The sequence below is a fragment of the Chiloscyllium plagiosum genome, unplaced genomic scaffold (assembly GCF_037043375.1).
Source record: "Chiloscyllium plagiosum isolate Xiang-an unplaced genomic scaffold, Cpla_swu_hap1 HiC_scaffold_30, whole genome shotgun sequence".
Classification (NCBI taxonomy): domain Eukaryota; kingdom Metazoa; phylum Chordata; class Chondrichthyes; order Orectolobiformes; family Hemiscylliidae; genus Chiloscyllium; species Chiloscyllium plagiosum.
Window position 1 is genome coordinate 24,648,410 of NW_028270168.1, and position 21,524 is coordinate 24,669,933.

The following is a 21,524-nucleotide window of genomic DNA, read 5'->3' on the forward strand; positions in this document are numbered from 1 at the left end:
GCATCATCTATCCAACGTAAGAGGGTGGAAAAGAGTCTAACCGGGGTCAGAAGGGTCTTTAATTATGTTGGCTGTTTTCCCAGGGCAGCTGGAAGTGGAACGAAGTCAATGGAAGGATGGCGATGTTTTGTGATGAACGTGGCTGTATTTACAATTCTTTGTAATTTCTTGTGGTCTTGGGCAGCCGAATTGCCATATATATATCCAGAAAGGTTGCTTTCTATTGAACATAGAACAAGCCCTTCGGCCCTCGATATTGCGATAACCTCTGGAACCAATCTGAAGCCCATATATCCTACACTATTCCACTTTCATCCATATGTCTATCCAATGACCACTTAAATGCCCTTAAAGTTAGCGAGCCTACTACTGTTGCTGGCAGTGCATTCCATGCCCTACTACTGTCTGAGTAAAGAAACTGCCTCTGACATCTGCCCTATATATATCACCCCTCAATTAAAAGTTATGTCCTTTTGTGCTAGCCATCATCAGCTGAGGAAAAAGGCACCCTATCTAACCCTCTGATTATCTTGTATCAATTAAGTCACCTCTCAATCTTCTTCTAATGAAAACTGCCTCAAGTCCCTCAGCCTTTCCTCATAAGACCTTCCCTCCAGACCAGGCAACATCCTAGTAAATCTCCTCTGAACCCTCTCCAAAACTTACACATTCTTCCCGTAATGCAGTGACCAGAACTTTGTGCAATACTGTAAGTGCAGACACACCAAGGGTTTGTACAGTTGCAGCATGACCTCGTGACTCCGAAACTCAATCCCTTTACTAACAAAAGCTAACACACCGTATGCCTTCCTAACAACCGTTTCAACCTGGGTGGCAACTTCCAGGGATCTACATACATAGACACCAAGATCTCTTTTGCTCATCTACACTAACAAGAATCCTACAATTCACCCAATACTCTTTATTCCTGTTGCATCTTCCAAATTGAATCACTACACACTTTTCCACTTGAAACTCCATAACTTTGATATTGATATATATATATATATATATATACACAATTCTGTGTAAAAATTGATGAGTCATTGCAGATATGCTGAATTTCCTTAGCCTTTTGAGGAAGTAAAGGCGAGTGTGCTGTTTTGACATTAGCGTTGAAGTGCATGGACCAGGATAGATTATTGGTGGCATTTACTCCAAGAAACATGTAACTTTTAACCACCTCCACCTCAGCACCATTTACACACATGAACATGACCTCTACTCCACTTCCTGAAGTCGATGGCGAACTCCTTTGTTTTGCTGACATTGAGGGAGAGATTGTTGTCTTCACACCATGCCACTAAGGTGCCTATCTCCTTCCTGTACTCTGTCTTGTTGTTGTTTGAGATCCAACCCACTATATGGTGGGGTCATCAGCAAATGTTTAAATGGAGTTAGAGCGGAATTTGTCCACATAATCTTGAGAGTGCATAAGCAGGATAGTAAGGAGCTTAGAACATAGCCTTGTAGGCCACAAGTGTTGAGAATTATCGTGGAGGAGGTATTGTTGCCTATTCTTGCTGATTGCAGACTGGAGATCAGGAAGTTTAGGATCCAGTCGTAAAAGGGAGAAGCAGAGTCTTAGGTCTCAGAGTCTGGAGGTGAAATTTGTTTTTGGAATTACGATATAGACGTGAAATAATCAATTGGTTTGAATAATCAATGCCCAGAGGTAGAAGAATAAGTCAGGAAATTGACAATAAATCAAAGACAGTCATTGCAGACCTGAATAGCCTCCTTCTGCATCATATCAGTTCTGTGACACGTGATATATTCCTGGTCCAGTTATTGGAAAATACCACATGTTCCTATTGCATGATAGAAAAATGAAATGGCTCGCTTCACTAGTGTACATATGGCACCATTTTATCTTTTGGGCTTGTGTGATACTGTACCCGGCCGGTACTCCATGTGAGTGACTGGCTGGGTGAGCAAGAAAATGGTAGAAGTGGGTGAGTAAGCAAATGGCTAGTAGGTCGTGGGTGGGCGAATGGTGGGTGGCAGGTGACTAGAATGGCTGTGGGGCAGGAAGGTGGGGAAAACAAGCCTATCCGGCTTTCAGATAAACTCCTGGAAATCTTTGGGTAACACAGAAGGGGCAGAGATTTGAACCTCCACACATTTTCCCTGACTTTGTGCTGAGAGAAGGCACAAGTTGAAGCAAAGGCGTGGATAATAATTCTTGTAATATGTTACAGAATTCTGGATTGATCTTGCAATTGCCTGCTGCTAATGTATGCAAAATGAAGCCTAAAGTAAATATTTTCTTTTTAGATAAAAATTCCACGATGGAAGACAGTGAAGAACCAATGACGTACTTTCGTCATAATGGCATCATATTCTGTTCACCGTTACACTCAGCTGAGCGACTTGAAAGGCTGAAAGATTTCAACATAGATCCACATATTCCAGTCCTTATTACTTACCCCAAATCTGGTCAGAAACCGTTGTGATTTAATGTTGTTGTGTCCAGAGTTGCTGAACAATTACTTCAAAAGAATGTTTAACATGTATTTGTGCCTTTTGATTTTCTCTTCTGTTTGTGAGCTTCTCCCTGTGAGGGTTGAATCCATGAATGAAGGTGATCTGTGAATCTGTGATAAAAATACATTCATACTCTTTATATATCAGCCTCCCAGAAAAACTGAATTCTGTTATCGCTTGGGCTTGGTTGGTATGCAGAATGCCTCATTTTAAATGGAGTTGTAGAAAGCAGCAGAAATCAGTGTCTGCTGATCACATTTGCAGGACCTATAGTGCTGCCCAGGTATTTACTTTGTCCTTGTTAGCTTAGATAACCAGTGCCAGTCCGTGATGGAGAATATCGCAAAGTGTCACAAGAGAAATTCACCAAGTCTCATTCCCTATTTATTTCCAGTAACTGTGAAGATCTTTTCAGATAATTATCAGTTCTCTTTTGAGACCCTCAAAAGAATGTCACTTTTACTGACAATAGGTTATGGTTGATAACAAATGCAAACAAATATAAAGAATCTATTTAACATCAGAATTTTCTCAGCATTGGTCTCCTTGACCAAACCTAGAAGCTGACAGACAAGGCATAGCATTAACAGAAGTTTTGGCCCAAAGTTCTTGCAATATCTGATAGATTGGGCTGGTCTGTCCAGTTGCCAGCTGACCTCCACACGCATGTTACAGCGTTTCCATTCTCTCTTTTACTGGATGTCCACGATGCATGTACAATATTGTTAACTTCTCTCATCTAAGTACAGTGCTCTTGCCAAATTTTCAGACACTTTTGTGATTGTGTTGCAATAGTCTTACCAGATCATAGGGACTGCTCTCTCATTAGAGACAAGCGACTGGGGTGCCTTAATCTGAGGGCGAGGGAAGAGGTTGAAAAGGAGAGCCCTTCATAGTATCCTCAAATCGCTGATGGGAATTGAACCAACAATGCTCTTTCCGAAGAAACTACCTCATTGTAGATTGCAATTATAACTTAATGTGGCTTAAAGTATATTCATTCCACATTATTAAAGATACTTGAAATGTAAATGGAAACCTTAATCTTATATGATGATGCTAGGAGCCAGTGTTTGTTCCGGATGTAAATAATTAAATTTGGCAGCAACCCTTAAATCTATAATGGAAAGAATTTTAAAATTTGACTGAGACTGACATAATCCATTTTGTTCAAGCATGTTGCATTTCAATTATTTCACAGTGGACAATGTGCTGCTGACAGTTTCAGAACAATGACATTCCCCCGTGTATTCTGATCCTCCTGTTTTGAGCGTATGTGTGTCCCCTGACAGAAAGAATGGAACAGTCACTCATGAACACAAGAGTTGCTATTTATTTGATAACATTTGAATTGGTAGTAAGTTCATAAATTTTATGAGTAAAGTCACAAAGAAATTGCATAATGAACCTGCCACACGAGGGTTGTTATGAAAGTGTAAGTTGTGTACTGTACCTTTGAGAGAGAGGAAGCTAGCAAGGACTGACTGAAAGCATAGAGTATGCTGAACAAGTTAAAAATGTAACATTTGGTTGAAACATAGCTCGAGTTTCATTGCCATGGAACAAAAACAAATTCAAATTCGGCAATCAGTTTAAATTATGCCCCAGATAACAAAATTCAATGGAATTTGAATTTTACTGTTGGGAAGACATCAAACCAATGAAATTATCTGATGTTTTGGGGTATAAAGCTGGACATTCTGAAAGGTTAGGGGGGAGAACTGGCAAGAGCAGCCAAGCAAGCACCAAGACTGCCAGCAGAATAGCTCTCTGAAAGAGACCTATCCATAAGAAATTTGTGCAGCAGAATATGAAGATGACCCAGGAAAATACAGAGGAAAATCTACAGAGGAAATTTGACAATGCTGGATGGTTTTAAAATGTTGCAAATCTTAATCGGGGTTGTTTTTTTTTTAAATCGGAGTGAAACGTAAAAGATAGGTTTAATAGAAAGGAGTTGTAAATAGTTGTTGTTTTAATATTCTCTGTTGGATTTAAAGAATAAAATGGTTAATTTTTATTTTAAATAGTGAAATCTGGGATTGTTCTCTGCCTCTCGAAACCTAACAGATTACGATGCGAGGTGGGTTTAAATTTGCAGAGGGGCAAACCCAGTGTCATAATAGTTTGGGGGCTCTCGTCCGTAATTTGAACATGTTTAGACAGGTCCATTCTGAGATTTACCCAGATTTGAATAGATTTGGGGAACAAGAAAAGCCCAGTACATTTAAACACTTGCCGATTAGTGTCCTAGATCTTTAAATAAAACGTAGGTGAGACAATTTGTATAATTTGGGTTAGCAGTGGTTAGTTAAATTAAAAGTGAGAGAAATACCTGTGAAAATGACTAAAGAGGTTGTGGGATTTGAAGATGATTTCCAAATTTGCCAAGAAAGTTTAGAAAAGAAAAAGACCATACTCTAAGAATTAGCAAAGAGGTTTAACTAAGGACAAAAGTAAAATGGAAATTGTAAGAGAACTAACCGAATACTAGCTGTGTCAGAGAAACAGACAAGTGCAGTTGAGTTAGACAAACTTAAATTACAATTGAGGAAGATGGAATTAGAAGATAAACAAAGTGAGAGAGAGCAAGGAGAGATAAAGAAAGGGAGAAGAGAGAGAGGAAAATTGAAGAGAGTGAAAGTGCTTAACTGAGCAAAGAGAGAGAGAAGAAAGGGAGGGAGGAAAAGAGAGAGAATTTGAATTTGAGAAGTTGTGACTTAGTCAGCAAAGTCAGGGTAGCAGGATGGAGATTAAAAGAGAAGGTAATGATATATACAAATATGTTAAAACTCCGTCACATTTTGATGAGAAAGATGTTAAAGCCTTCTTCATTTCATTTGAAAAATTGGCTAGGTAGATGGGGTGGTCCAAGTATATATGGGTAATGCTAATTCAGACTAAACTGGTAGGCAGAGCCAGTGAGGTATTTGCTAAGCTGTTAAATGGGGGTGGGGGGAGGGGGGGAGCGTTGCGTTCAAGAGATTATGAAGGGGTCAAACAGGCTATTTTAAATGCTTATGAACTGGTACCAGAAGCATATAGACAGCAGTTCAGAAACACAAAGAAGGAACCAGGTCAGACTTCTGTTGAGTTGGAAAGAATAGTCATTTTCATAAATGGATGCAGGCGTTGAAGATAGATTAGACCTATGAGACTCTAAGAGAGATTATTCTGCTGGAGGAAATTAAAATGCATGTCCAGAGATGGTAAGAATTCACACTCATGAACAGAAAGTTCAGGAAGTAAGAAGGGCAGCAGCATTAGCAGATGAATACATGTTGGTACATCAGACAATTTTCCGACCAGAATTTCGGCCTGTAAGGGATAGAAGTTGGAAGAAGGGGAGATCCTACACTGTGAAACCGAGTAGAGAGCACTGGTAAGTGTTTACCACAGTTGTGGTTCTGTTCGCCGAGCTGGGAATTTGTGTTGCAGACGTTTCGTCTCCTGACTAGATGACATCCTCAGTACTTGGGAGCCTCCTGTGAAGCGCTTCTGTGATCTTTCCTCCGGCATTTGTAGTGGTTTGAATCTGCCGCTTCCGGTTGTCAGTTCCAGCTGTCTGTTGCTGTGGTCGGTATATTGGGTCCAGGTCGGGTGCTTATTGATTGAATCTGAGAATGAGTGCCAGGAGAGGTCACCCTGTTTGATGTAATGGTGCAGGAAAACCCTGAACTGTCAAAGGGTCAGACAGAAGTGTTTAGTCTTGAAAGGCCAAGGGACTTGCAACAGCAAGACAAGACGATAAAAGGTACAAAAAGGAGGCAGAGAATATTTCAGAGGGATATTATCTGAAAGATAGAATCCTAAGACGAAACTGGAGACCACAGCAGGTTAGTGCAGAGGAGAAATGGGCTGAAGTGCACCAGACTGTGTTACTGGTAGCATACAGACAGGAGGAGTTACGGGGAGCACATGAACAACCTGGAGGAGGTTATGAAAGGCTCTGGTTAACATTTTCATTGGCCTGGAATGCAGAAGGATATGCTTAATGTTTGTTGTGCATGTTATACATGTCAAATGGTAGGTAAGTCACAGGTGGCAATAAAACCAGCACCCTTGCTGCCAATTCCCACATTTGAAGAATATTTCATGTGACTTATAATTGATTGTGTACATCCCCTCCCAAGAATTAAAAGTGGGAACCAGTACATGTTAACCATTATGGATGTGTCTATCAGATTTCCAGAAGCAATTCCATTGTGCATTATCAAGGCAAAAATGATGGTAGAGGAGTTAGTAGCTTTCTTCACACGGTATGGGATACCCAGAGAGATCCAGTCAGATCAAAGATCTAATTTTAATGCTGGGCTGTTTAAGGAGGTCATGGCTAGCTTACGTATACGGCACTTTAAATCAAGTGTGTACCATCCTGAATCTCAGGGAGCTTTAGAAAGATGGCATCAGACCTTGAAGAACATGTTGAGAGCAAACTGTCAGGATTACCCGAATGATTGGGATAAAGGTATCCCATTTGTACTGTTTGCCATGAGAGATACCCCAAATGAATCTACTCAGTTTACTCCCTTTAAGTTAATGTTCGGGCATGAAGTGAGAAGCCCTTTGAAACGAATCAAAGAGAAATTTACAGGACCAAAGTCAGAGATCTCAAACTTAGATTATAAGTCGGAGGTGAGGGAGAGATTAAATCAAGTAGGTGATTTAGTCAAACAGCACGCAAAGAGGGCACAGTATAGAATGAAGCAGGTGGCTGATAAAAGCTTTAAGGCGCCGACATTTTCCCAAGGGGATGAGGTGTTGGTACTGTTACCAGTGATAGGAGGTCCCTTCAAAGCCAGGTTTAGTGGTCCCTATCACATTGAGAAAAAGTTGAGTCAGGTGAACTATTTAGTAAAGATGCCAGATATGAAAAAATGGTATCGGTTATGTCATGTGAACATGTTGAAACCACATTATACTAGAGAGAAAGAACTGGAGAAACAGGTATTAGTTCTTGCCCTGCAGAGTGAGAAATCAAATCCAGATGATGTGGCTATTGATTTGCCTCAAAATTTGTTAAAAAAATCAAAAAGTCCTTGAGGAATGGGATAGGTTAGTAAACTATCTGTCTCAGGAGCAAAGGACGTAGTTGAAAGGTTCATTACTGCAGTAAAGGGGCATACGTAAGAATCAGATGGGGACGACTAATGCTACTACACATGAAGTAAATGTAGGGAATACTGCTCCGATAAAACAACAACCCTAGCGGCATAATCCTTTCAAAGGCTGACAGGTCAAGAAGGAGATGGAGGCCAAGCACAATGAGGATATGATCGGACTGAGCCAGAGCAAGTGGACTTCGCTGATCATCTTTGTTCCCACTGGACGGAACTCAACTATTTTGCGTGGATTATTGAAAGGTCACCGTCGTTGCAAAACTGGACTCATATTCAGTACCGAAATTGGAGGACTGTATCGAGAAAGTTGGACAAGCCAGTTATATCACCAAGCTGGACTTATTGCATGGTTACTACCTTTATCAGAGACAGCGAAAAAAATTTCTGCATTTGTAACCCCAAATAGGCACTATCAATTCAAAGTCATGCCCTTTGGAATGAAGAATGCACCTGCCACATTCCAAAGACTCGTGAACAGAGTTGTGGCTGGGTTAACAAATGGTGCAGCATTTGGACGATGTTGTGATCTTTAGTAATTCCTGGAAAGGTCACATGGTACAGTTGGCAGAGCTCCTTGAACAACTACAAGAAGCAAAACTGGTAATAAACTTTAACAAAACTGAATTTGCGAAAGCAGAGGTGATGTTCTTGGGACATAACATTGGTTATGGACGGTTGACCCCACGGAATCCATTGAGGAATTTCCACGACCAACCTCAAAGAAAGAGGTGCTTCAATTTTTGTGACTAAGCGGATTCAGTTGGAAGTTTGTTCTAAACCTCAGCAATGTCGTGGCACCGATAATAGATTTTCTGAAGAAGAACACAAGCTTTTGATATACAGAACAATGCCAGGAGGCATTCGACCAGTTAAAAACAATATTAACCACGCACCAGTTTCAGCTACACCAAACCTTTCAAAATCCTGCAAAGTTCCCATCAATACTCGTGACATAGGAGTTGGAGCTGTACTGCTACAGGAAGATGAGGATGGGATTGAACTGCCAATTGGTTACTTTTCAAAGAAACTCAACATACACCATAAGAAATATTCCACGATCGAAAAAGAACTATTAAGTTTGGTACAGGCTTTATAACATTTTAATGTGTACGTCACGAACAATGTGTCGGAGACGGTTGTGTACACAGATCACAATCCACTTACATTCTTGGAACAATTTAAAGACGAGAATATGAAACTATTTCTTTGCAGTTTTATGTCACAGACTTTTAAATTACAAATCGTACATGTTGCGGGTTGTAAGAATGTAATCTCAGATGAGTTATCACGGATTTAATTGATGAAGTATAGATGAGATAGGTATCTATTCAATGCTTTATATATGTGGAAAGAAGTTAATATGACCTTTGATTAAAGTTATGTGTATGTCACGGTAATGTGGTTAAGCAATAGAGAGAGGAAAAAAAATGAATGCATCTTTTCATTGTGCTGGTTCATTTTTCCTTAAGGGGGAGGTGTTATGAAGGTGTAGGTGTGTACTGTACCTTTGAGAGAGAGAGGAAGCTAACAAAGACTGACTGGAAGCACTGAGTGTGCTGAACAATTTAACAGTGTAACATTTGATTGAAACAAATAGCTGGAGTTGCATTGCCATGGAACAAAAACAAATTCAAATTTGGCCAATCAGTTTATATTATGCCCAGATCTCAAAATTCAATGGAATTTAATTTTTACTGTATGGGATCACATCAAACCAATGAAATGATCCGAAGTTTTGGACATTTTGAACAGTTTGGGGGAAGAACTGGCAAGAGCAGCCACGCAAGCACCAAGACTGCCAGCAGAATAGCTCTCTGAAAGGGACCTATCCATAAGAAATTTGTGCAGCTGAATACCGAAGATGACCCTGGAAAATACAGAGGAAAATCGACAATGCTGGCTGGTTTTGAAAAGTGAATTTTTAAAAAAAATCTTAATCAGGGTTATTTTTGTTTCAATCGGACCAGTATTGTAGAGTGGGAGGTAAAAGATAGGTTTAAGAGAAAGCAGTTGCAAATAGTTGTTGTTTTAATGTTCTCTGTAGGACTTAAAAGAATAAAATTGCTAATTTTTACTTCAAATAATAAAATCTGGAGTAGTTCTTTGCCTCTTGAAAATTAACAGATTACAGTGCGAAGTGGGTTAAATGAGCAGAGGGGTTTACCCCGTGTTGTGAACAAGATAGAGAAGTTAAGGCACCTTTTTCCAAACTGTTTTTCTATTAATTAACAATTTTACATCTCCCTGGTTCAGGAACAACTTGGATGCAGCAGATTATGAGTCTGATTTTATGCAATGACAATGATTCTAAAAAAATGATAAACCTCTACACGAGAGCCCCATGGATGGAGAGTGTTCGATTCAACCTTGAAATCAGGGACTGCCAGATATTGACAACACACTTAAACTACCAAATGGTGCCAAACTGTGTGAAAAGCAAAATGTTCAAGGTGTGTTTGAAACTAACTTTAAATATAATTGCAGTTCAATAAGATATTTGCTATAGTGAAATTGTACTTACCTGTTTCACTCAATCTTTCAGATTAAGTTCAAATATACAGAAAATAAGCTCTAACCATACAAGATCTCTAATTTCTAGCAGCATATTAGTTATATTTCTTTCATGAACGTGATTTTTTTTTTCTCAAGTAAGTAAAAACCTAAAACTATCATTCTATTGTGGCTAAGTATAGAGTGGCTCAATGTGGCTCAACCCCCAGTCTGGAACTTGTCTATGCTGGAGACATTTCCTCAGTGTTACTCACTTAACTGAAGTGCAGTAACTTACTAAGTTAGCTCAGCCAATATATTTTACTTCATTTGTTTAAATGAAAAGTTGAGCCATAGTTGTGGCACTAACATTTAAGATGTCTTAAAGGGAGGCAATTTCCTTGAATGTACTGTTCTTTACTCTCAGACTATCAACTTCGAAACAGATCAAGAGTCCTGGGTTCAAATGCCACCTGGTCCAGAGTTGTGCTGAAAAATGTGTTGCTGGAAAAGCGCTGCAGGTCAGGCAGCATCCAAGGAGCAGGAAAATCGACGTTTCGGGCATAAGCCTTTCTTCAGGAATGAGAAGGGTGTGCCAAACAGGCTAAGATAAAAGGTAGGGAGGAGGGACTTGGGGGAGGGGCGTTGGGAATGCGATAGGTGGAAGGAGGTTAAGGTGAGGGTGATAGGCTGGAGAGGGGGTGGGGGCGGAGAGGTCGGGAAGAAGATTGCAGGTCAAGAAGGCGGTGCTGAGTCCGAGGGTTGGGACTGAGATAAGGTGGGGTGAGGGGAAATGAGGAAGCTGGAGAAATCTGCATTCATCCCTTGTGGTTGGAGGGTTCCTAGGCAGAAGATGAGGCGCTCTTCCTCCAGGCGTCATGTTGCCATGGTCTGGCGATGGAGGAGGCCAAGGACCTGCATGTCCTTGGCGGAGTGGGAGGGGGAGTTAAAGTGTTCAGCTACGGGGCGGTTGGGTTGGTTGGTGCGGGTGTTCCAGAGGGGTTCTCTGAAACGTTCCGCAAGTAGGCGGCCTGTCTCCCCAATGTAGAGGAGGCCACATCGGGTGCAGCGGATGCAGTAAATGATGTGTGTGGAGGTGCAGGTGAATTTGTGACGGATATGGAAGGATCTCTTGGGGATTACACCTCCTCCCACCCTGCCCCCTGTAAAAAGGCCATCCCATATTCCCAATTCCTTCGCCTCCGCTGCATCTGCTCCCAGGAGGACCAATTCCAATACCAAATTTCCCCTCAGACGTGGTTGACTATGCTCTCCACTGCATCTCCTCCACTTCCCGCTCCTCTGCCCTTGAACCCCGCCCCTCCAATTGCCACCAGGACAGAATCCCACTGGTCCTCACCTACCACCCCACCAACCTCCAGATACATCATATCATCCTTCGTCATTTTCGCCACCACCAAGGATATATTTCCCTCCCCTCCCCTATCAGTGTTCTGGAAAGACCACTCTCTCTGCGACTCCTCATCAGGTCCATTTCCCCCACCAACCCAACCTCCACTCCTGGCACCTTCCCCTGCAACTGCAAGAAATGCAAAATTTGTGCCCACACCTCTCCCCTCACTTCCCTCCAAGGCCCAAGGGATCCTTCCATATCCGTCACAAATTCACCTGCACCTCCACACACATCATTTACTGCATCTGCTGCACCCGATGTGGCCTCCTCTACATTGGGGAGACAGGCCGCCTACTTGCGGAACGTTTCAGAGAACCCCTCTGGGACACCCGCACCAACCAACCTCCCACTCCGCCAAGGACATGCAGGTCCTTGGCCTCCTCCATCGCCAGACCATGGCAACATGACGCCTGGAGGAAGAGTGCCTCATCTTCTGCCTAGGAACCCTCCAACCACAAGGGATGAATGCAGATTTCTCCAGCTTCCTCATTTCCCCTCACCCCACCTTAGCTCAGTCCCAACCCTCGGACTCAGCACCGCCTTCTTGACCTGCAATCTTCTTCCCGACCTCTCCGCCCCCACCCCCTCTCCGGCCTATCACCCTCACCTTAACCTCCTTCCACCTATCGCATTCCCAACGCCCCTCCCCCAAGTCCCTCCTCCCTACCTTTATCTTAGCTTGCTTGGCACACTCTCTTCATTCCTGAAGAAGGGCTTATGCCCGAAAAGTTGATTCTCTTGCTCCTTGGATGCTGCCTGACCTGCTGCGCTTTTCCAGCAACACATTTTTCAGCTCTGATCTCCAGCATCTGCAGTCCTCACTTTCTCCTGGTCCAGAGCTGTGTCTGAACAGATTCATAAACCAACTTGTACTGTGTGGTTGAATAGTTGGCACTTTCGATTACCCTCTGGCAATGTCGTAGGCCTTGCAAAGCTCCGACAGGATCTTGCTTTTGAAATTGCATTCCTGATTGCTGTGAATCCAAGATGGAACTCTGAAACAGATAAACCACTCACACAGTAATATTTTGGCAATAATTTAGGCTCTCTGTCATAGGTGGGAATGTCCTGTACAAACTTGAAGACATTCATGTGTATGAGAATCTGCTTGGCCTGTTAATTGCTGGGGTCAAAGTCTGGAAAATCCACTGCAAGGACCTCTGGAGGTCTTTTGATCACCAGGGATCCCATGCCAGGATGAGGTTGATTGCTGCTTGGCAAAAGTATACCTCTCTCAACTTCATCAGTATTCCTCAATATCAGCAGCCATCCAGAAGCAGTAACACTGCTCTCTGATCAGGGCAGTAATTCTTCCCATTGCTTGGTGTTGTGCTTGATCATGAACCCCAATTAACTCTTGCCACTTGAGGCTTTTAGGAAGCATGAGCTGCATCACCGCTCTCTGTGTCATGGAGCAGCCTTCAGAAATCTTATTGCTCTTGTCTGATCCTTTTCAGGATCTCAACAGCATTTGTGCCTGTTTGGATTCCTTCATCAGCTGGCATCAGATTGGCAGCTGTTGAGCCTTCTTGTTGTGGTGTGGTCAAAGTCAATCAGCTGAGTTGTCTGAGGCCTTTTTGAGAGAGATGTCAAAAACAAAACTATTCCTGGCTCTACCTTGGTTTGGATCTCACTCATATGCGCATTGAAGGGACTTGGCTGAATCGTAACCTGTATGTCAGAGGGAATGCTTTTGACTTTGTTCATTAGCTGCTTTTGACTTTGTTCATTGGCAGAGTACCAGCCACCAGCCTTCAATTAGCCCCAGGTTGTTTTTCCGGTGGGGAGTCTTACGGTGAATGGTCTCAACATTTACATTGTAATTTGCCTAAACTGTACTGGATCTTGAATTGAAACTAATCATGTTTAGTGGCCCATTTGCAATTAACAGCAACCAGCAAGCAGAATGTCTGAGTCTCCTTAAACATGGGGTTCCACCTTGTGCAAAATTTTAATTTGCTGCCAGTATGCCCACTGTTGAAGGTTTTGTCTCCTGTAAGATAGTGCTCGATCTTCATTCCTTTTGTTTTATGCAGAGGTGTGAAGTTAAAGGGAAGCTACCTTTTTTACAGTTGTTAAGATAGAGTTTCCTAAACACCCGCCATGCTGATGACAAGGCTGTCAGCTGGAAAGTGCAGGCCAAGGGCAAAAAAAAAGCTAAATAGTGCAAATGACCTCCAAAGGTTTGACATCACCTCCCATGGAGTGATGAAATACTCTGAGAACAAGACTTGTGAGCAAAGCTCTTTTACATAAGTTAGGAAGCAATGTCATATGTTAGTCTTTAAAGCCATTCTTGCCTGTCAATTGTTCAGCCCTGTTAATCCCCACTGCTTTACCTGGGACTTTCAGGTGGTCCTGGAAAGCTGTGTGCATAGAGCTGAAGACCAAATCCAAGGTTAAAACTCCTTCTAATTGCATGTCAACATGTTAAAATATCATTTATGATTGAGCAATGGCCACATTAGCAAAGATGCTTTGGTTAAATGCAAAAATCTCCAAGTTCCTGCCTGTTTCTTGGCATGCCACAGATTTCTGTTCACTTTAATTTGCTCTTCGCAAAAACACTCATCTATATTGGGTGGCTAATATTTCTCCAATAACTTGGTTTGCACTTAGTTCTCAAATTTACTGATAAGACCAAATTATCTGGTCGAAAATCCTTCCCAACAGACCATGGATGTATCAACACCACAAAGAGTTTAACTGGTTCAAGAATATGGTAAAAACAATGACTGCAGATGCTGGAAACCAGAATTTGGATTAGTGGTCTGGAAGAGCACAACAGTTCAGGCAGCATCCGAGGAGCAGCAAAATTGACGTTTCGGAAAAAAGCCCTTCATCCGGAATAAAGGCAGAGAGCCTGAACGTGTAGAGATAAGCTAGAGGAGGGTGGGGGTGGGGAGAAAGTAGCATGGAGTACAATAGGTGAGTGGGGGAGGGGATGAAGGTGACAGGTCAGGGAGGAGGGTGAAGTGGATAGGTGGAAAAGGAGATAGGCAGGTAGGACAAGTCATGGGGACAGTGCTGAGCTGGAAGTTTGGAACTAGGGTGAGGTGGGGGGAAGGTGAAATAAGGAAACTGTTGAAGTCCACATTGATGCCCTGGGGTTGAAGTGTTCCAAGACAGAAGATGAGGCGTTCTTCCTGCCGGCGTCTGGTGGTGAGGGAGCGGCGGTAAAGGAGGCCCAGAACCTCCATGTCCTCGGCAGAGTGTGAAGGGGAGTTGAAATGTTGGGCCACAGGGCGGTGTGGTTGATTGGTGCGGGTGTCCCGGAGATGTTCCCTAAAGCGCTCTGCTAGGAGGCGGCAAGTCTCCCCAGTGTAGAGGAGACCGCATCGGGAGCAACGGATGCAATAAATGATAATAGTGGATGTGCAGGTAAAACTTTGATGGATATGGAAGGCTCCTTTAGGGCCTTGGATGGAGGTGAGGGAGGAGGTGTGGCGGAAATGTCGGTGGATGATTTGGTTTATGCGAAACCAAATCATTTGCCGACATTTCCACCACCTCCAAAAAGACCCCACCACCAGGGATATATTTCCCTCCCCATCCCTTTCCGCCTTCCGCAAAGACCGTTCCCTCCATGACTACCTGGTCAGGTCCATGCCGCCCCTACAACCCACCCTCCCATCCTGGCACTTTCCCCTACCACCGCAGGAACTGCAAAACCTGCACCCACACCTCCTCCCTCACTTCCATCCAAGGCCCTCAAGGAGCCTTCCACATCCATCAAAGTCTTACTTGCACATCCACTAATATCGTTTATTACATCCATTGCTCCCGATGCGGTCTCTACTACACTGGGAAGACTGGACGCCTCCTAGCAGAGCGCTTTAGGGAACATCTCCGGGACACTCGCAGCAATCAACCACACCGCCCTGTGACCCAAAATTTCAACTCCCCCTCCCACTCTGCCATGGACATGGAGGTCCTGGGCCTCCTTCACCACCGCTCCCACACCACCAGACGCCTGGAGGTCCAGAACCTGCATGTCCTTGATGGAGTGGGAGGGAGAGTTGAAGTGTTCAGCCACAGAGGGGTGTGGTTGGTGGGTTCGAGTGTCCCAGAGATGTTCTCTGAAATGATCTGCAAGAAGGCGTCCTGTCTGCTTGATATACAGTAGACCACACCAGGTGCAACAGATGCAATAGATGACATTGGTAGAAGTATAAATAAGTTTCTGACAGATGTGGAAGGATCCCTTGGGGCTTTGGACGGAGGTAAGGGAGGTGGTGTGGGCGTAGGTTTTGCATTTCTTGTAGTGGCAGGAAAAGGTGCCAGGAGTGGGGTGTGGGCTGGTGGGGGTGCGTAGACCTGACAAGGGAGTCGCAGAGAGAATGGTCTTTTCAGAACGTTGACTAGGGTGGGGACGGAAATATATCTCTGTTTGTGGGGTCCGTTTGGAGGTGGCAGAAGTGGTGGAGAATGATGCATGGTATGCGGAGGTTGGTGGGATGGAAGGTGAGGACTAGGGGGGTTTTGTCCATGTTGCATTGGGAGGGGTGGGTTTTAAGGGCAATGGTGCATGAAGTGGAGGAGATATGCTGGAGGGCATCGTCAACCACGTGGGAAGGGATGTTGCAATCGTGGAAGAAGGAGGCCATCTGGGACTATGTATGCATTCAAAGAGAGAAAAAGAAAATGAATTGAATGACCATCTAAAAAATCATGTCATAAATTGGATGAAGTATATTTGAAGAAGCAGAAGAAACGTATAAAGCTGATGATAGTTTTGGTAGAGATCTAAGTGAGAAGGGAAGCTTGGAGATATTTCTCATTTTCAGACTGCAAAAGAGTCATAGAGATGAAAAACACAGAAACAGACCCTTCAGTCCCACCCATCCAAGCAGACCAGATATCCCAACCCAATCTAGTTCCACCTGCCAGCACTTAGCCCGTAAAATGTTTTTTTGATATTTTATCTTACAAAGGAATGTTACAAAGTGAAACAACTGGAGGTGGTAAATTTCAAAAGATACTTTCCGTTTAATATGGAGTAGAATAAGCAGTCACAAGTTTAAAATAGACAATGATAAATTTAGGGATGGAAATGTGTTGCTGGAAAAGCGCAGCAGGTCAGGCAGCATCTAGGGAACAGGAGAATCGACGTTTCGGGCATTAGCCCTTCTTCAGGAATTCCTGAAGAAGGGCTAATGCCCGAAACGTCGATTCTCCTGTTCCCGAGATGCTGCCTGACCTGCTGCGCTTTTCCAGCAACACATTTCCATCTCTGATCTCCAGCACCTCACTTTCTCCTCAATGATAAATTTAGGACTGACCAGAGGAAATATTTTTCACACAGTCACTAAAAAGACTGGCAGTCACTTGGATGCTGTGTGGCTCTTTCTGGCTGCCAGAAGAAAAATCTCCTTCCTAATCTATATGTTGTGATCTGGGAAATGACTTTTAAAGGCTTATTATCCTCTACACACAGTGATGATTGTGCAGTAAAAGGCGTTATTTATGCATTCTGTCACAATACAATTAAGATGTGAAAATGGTATAGAAGTATTGAATCAAAGTAAGAGGAATGAAACAAGCACTGAGAAACCAAGTGCACTAAATCTAATTAAAAATCAAGAACTGCAAATTAGAAAGAAAAAACAGAAATTGCTGGAAAAGCTCATCAGGTCTGTCAGCAACTGTGGAGAGAAATCAGAGTTAACGTTTCAGGTCCAGTTCTGAGCAAGGACACAAAATGTTAACTGATTTCCCTCCACGGATACTGCCAGACCTGCTGAGCTTTTCCAGCAATTTTAGCTTTTGCACTAAACCTAATTGTTTGGATTGATTATTGCCCAGTATAGGCATTATGAAATGAACAGCAGCTGACAACTAATTTGTATTTGTTCTTGTATTTGTTTCCCACCCAGATTATTTATGTCACCAGAAATCCCAAGGATGTGATTGTGTCATCATATCACTTTCACAAATATAGTCGTTTCTTGGAGGCACCAAAGAATTTTCAGGATTTCTTAGAGAATTTTGTTGAAGGGAATGGTATGTTTTTTTTCAAAAGTTTTGTTTGGACTTATCAAATATTTTAAATAATCAAATTGTTTAAGATTCTCTGAGCTAGAAATTCAGCTCCAAAAGCCAAAACCTTCAGAGGGATGAACACAGCTCTTTGAGCTGCTCCTGATGTGGTCCTACTCTACTCCGTATACAGGAATGAACATACGTGCACACACCTGAAGCCTCCCAGCTCGTCATATCATGACATCAAACAGCTGTTCCAGCTTTCTCCGCCATATTTGTTGAAACGGTCCATTTTCCACAAACTTCAGCATATGTTTCGAGTGTCAACCAACAACAAATGATGAGGACGGCTTGGGTGGGGAGTATGTCGACTTATAAAGCAAAATGATCTGATGGTATTACAGGGAAATTATAGTGACAATGGTATCCAGCGTGGGACAGAGTGTACAAGCATTTAAAAGTAAGCAACTATGGTCAAAGAAGAGACAGCTGGCAAAAAGACAAAATTAATGACTGTTTACTTAAATGCATATAGTTGTTGTGTCCCCATAGTTTTCGCAGACCATAGGGACTCTCTTATTACAGAGAAGCAACAGGTGGTGATTTAACCTGAGTGCCCCCAGACCTCAGGCGAGAGAAGAGGTTGGAAAGGACAGTCCTTCATGGTAACCTCAAACTTGTGAGGGCAGTTGAATACACACTGTTAGCATCACACTGGTCTGTAAACTCACAATCCAGCCAACTGAGCTAAACCGATGCCCTTATTATATCCTGATTAATTCTGTTCTTCAGAACACCAACTGTTAGAAGGCCTGCAGAAAACTACCACTTCGTGTCTTCTTTCCCTTGTTACTTCTTACCTCCTTCCATGTAAATTTGATACCATCCAATCCTAGATAATTTCCTGTTACTACACTTATCATTCGTGTACTATCAAACAAGTCTCACCAACGTGGGCAGCACAGTGGCAATGGTTAGCACTGCTGCCTCACAGCACCAGAGACCTGCGTTCAATTCCTGCATCAGGCGACTGACTGTGTGGAGTTTGCACATTCTGCGTGGGTTTCCTCTGGGTCCTCTGAAGGGCCCGTTTCCACACTGTAAGTAATCTAACCTCCCTTCCTGTCTGACCTTTCAATAGGCAGCTACGGCTGAATATTTAGTTTGTAGCTTTGATCTCCATGCAACAATGTCTCTGTAATTATTGTTGGATCATACACGTTAACGTCTATTTGTAGCATTAATTCATTTCTTTTCTTCAAAACACTATGTGCATTGGGAATTAGTTGGCTAGATTGTGGGTCTACTGAGCAGTGTGATGCCAACAGTGTGGGTTCAATTCCCATCACCAGTTTGAGGTTACCATGAAGGACTCTCCTTCTCAACCTCTTCTCTCGCCTAAGATCTGGGAACACTTAGGTTAAATCACCACCAGTCACTTCTCTATAATCCAAGCAAGGGGATAAATGGATCCTGGTTAACCAAGGAAGTTAAGGTTAGTATCCGAGTGAAAGACAATGTGGTAAACCACAGGATTGGGAAAGTTTAAAAGGCCAAAATATAATTTAGGGAGAAAATGAACCGAGGGCAAATTAGCAAGTAATGTAAAAGGAAATAATAAAAGCTCTTTTTAAATATGTTTTAAAAAAGGCCCTTTTCTCTAAGAAGACGAGAAAAATAAGAATGGGGAACCAAGAAATGGCTCAGGAGTTGAATAATACTTTGTGACAATCTTCACAGTAGAAGACATGAATAGCATTCCCAAAATGTGAAATAATCAAAAGGCTAAAATATCACATAATAACTATCAGAGTCAAAGAGTATGGTGTGGAAACGCACAGCAGGTCAGGTAGCATCTGAGGAGCAGGAGAATCGGCATGTGCCCTTCATCATGAATGAGGCTTGGGGGGCAGGGGGCTGAGAGATAAATGGGATTGGGGTGGGGGCGAAGGTAGCTGGAATGCAATAGATAGATGAAGGCAGGGGAGAAGATGATAAGTTGGAGATGAGGGTGGAGTGGACAGATGAGAAAGATGATGGACAGTCAAGAGGGCAGTGCCGAGTTGGAGGCTTGGGACTGGTCTAAGTGGGGGGAAGGGAAATTAAAAATCTAGTGATATCCACATTATTCCCATGTGTTTGTAGGTCCCAAGGCGGAAGATGAGGCATTCTTCCCCCAGGTGTCGGGTGGTAAGGGTGTGGTGATGGAAGAGGCCCAGTGACCTGCATGTCCTTGGTGGAGTGGGAGGGTGGGGTCGAAGTGTTAAGCGACACAGCGGTGGGACTGATTGGTGCGGATGTCCCAGAGATGTTCTCTGAAATGATCCGCAAGTTGGCGTCCTGTCTCCCTGCTGTAGAGGAGATCACATCGGGTGCAATGGATACAGTAGATGATGTGTGTGGAAGTACGGGTAAATTACTGTTAGATGTGGAAGGATCCTTTGTGGCCTTGGACAGAGGTGAGGGGGGAGGTCTCAGTAAGTACTTTGCACTTCCTGCGGTGGCAGTGGAAGGTGCTGGGTATGGGGTGAAAGCTGGTGGGGGGAGGGGGGAGGAACTTGGATCTGACAAGGGAATCACGGAGGGAATGGTCTCTCCGGAATGCTGATAGAGACAGGGAGGGAAATGTATCGCTAACAGTGGAATCTGTTTGTAGGTGGTGGAAGTGGTGGAGGATAATGCAATGTATATGGAGGTTGGTGGGGTGGAAGGTGAGGACTGGGGATTGGGTGGGTTCAGTCCTTGTTGCATTGGGAGGGGTTGGGCTCAAGGGCAGAGGTGCGGGAAGTGGAGGGGATGAGCTGGAGAGAATTATTGACCACATGGGAGAGGAAATTGCAATCTTTGAAGCAGGAGGGCATCTGGGATTTTCTATGGTGGAATTGGTCATTCTGGGAACAGATGCTGCAGAGCACAGAGGAATTGGTAATAGGGGATGGTGTTTTTACAGGAGGCAGGGCGGACGAGGTGTAGTTCAGGAAGCTGTGGGAGTCTGTGGGTTTGTACTAAACATCTGTGTTTAGTCAGTCGCTGCAATGGAGATGGGGAGGTCCAGGAAGGGGAGGGAGGTGTCTGAGATACTCCAGGTGCATTTGAAGTTGGGGCGGAAGGTAGTTGTGAAGTTGATGAACTGTTCAAGCTCCTCATGAGAGCATGAGGTAGCACTGCTACAATCATTGATGTCGTGGAGGAAAAGGTGGGGAAGGGAACTGATGGGTGCAAGGATTTCAAAGGAAGTAGCCACAGAGATAGTGGACATACTGGTAGTAGTTGAACAGGAATTTATAGATTCTGCAATAGAAAACTGCCAGTGGAAATACTTATTCAAAAACAGAAGAAGAGGGAAAAAAAACAGACAACTATCTCCCAGTTAGCTTAACACTGGTTTCCTCTTCGGTACTTTGACATCTCCATGGCCTCTATCCTCCATTTCTCTTACATCCCTCTGCTGGCCATATCTTCAATTTCTTGTTGACTGCTGACGGCAAAACAGATACATATTCTCCTTGTCATACCTTCATTTAGATTTCTAGTTCACTTTATCATCATTAGTACTCTTATGTTTTGCTGGGGATAGCCTCACAATCTGTCGCACCCACGACTGCTCCCCCTCTGCCAACATCCTGGCAACCACAACTTTCCAGTTCCTTTCATTTCTGAAGAAGAGTAATATTGGTCTCGAATCACCTCAGTTTTCTCTCACCACAGATGCTGCCAGATCTGCTCAGTTTACCTAGCTCGTTTTGTTTTTATTTCAGATTTCCAACATCTGCAGTATTTTACATTTATTCCAAAAGTTTAAATGTCATTGGGCAAACAATAAAGTATTTTGTGTAATAGGAGAGGGTTTAGAAATACACAATATATCCAAGCACAGTCAGCATGTCTTCACGAGATGAAAATGATGCCTGGGAAATTTATTAGTGTGCTTTCTCGAGGTAACAAGCAGGTGAGATAAAAGGGAACCAGTAGATCTGACATTTTTGGGATTCAAAAAGGCATTCAATAAGGCACAGCACATATAAGGCCAC

At 43.2% G+C, this 21,524-nt stretch overlaps 1 protein-coding gene across 1 annotated transcript in view; it reads left to right on the forward strand.

The window, feature by feature from the left end:
- LOC148142163 (amine sulfotransferase-like) overlaps positions 1–21,524 on the forward strand; it is a 31,533-nt gene that overhangs the window by 1,017 nt on the left and 8,992 nt on the right. Inside the window, exons 2-4 of the mRNA XM_087976820.1 lie at positions 2,278–2,439; positions 9,861–10,057; positions 17,388–17,514. Coding sequence (XP_087832946.1) covers positions 2,292–2,439; positions 9,861–10,057; positions 17,388–17,514 — 472 coding nt within the window. The 5' untranslated portion in view covers positions 2,278–2,291. The remainder of the gene's footprint in view (positions 1–2,277; positions 2,440–9,860; positions 10,058–17,387; positions 17,515–21,524) is intronic.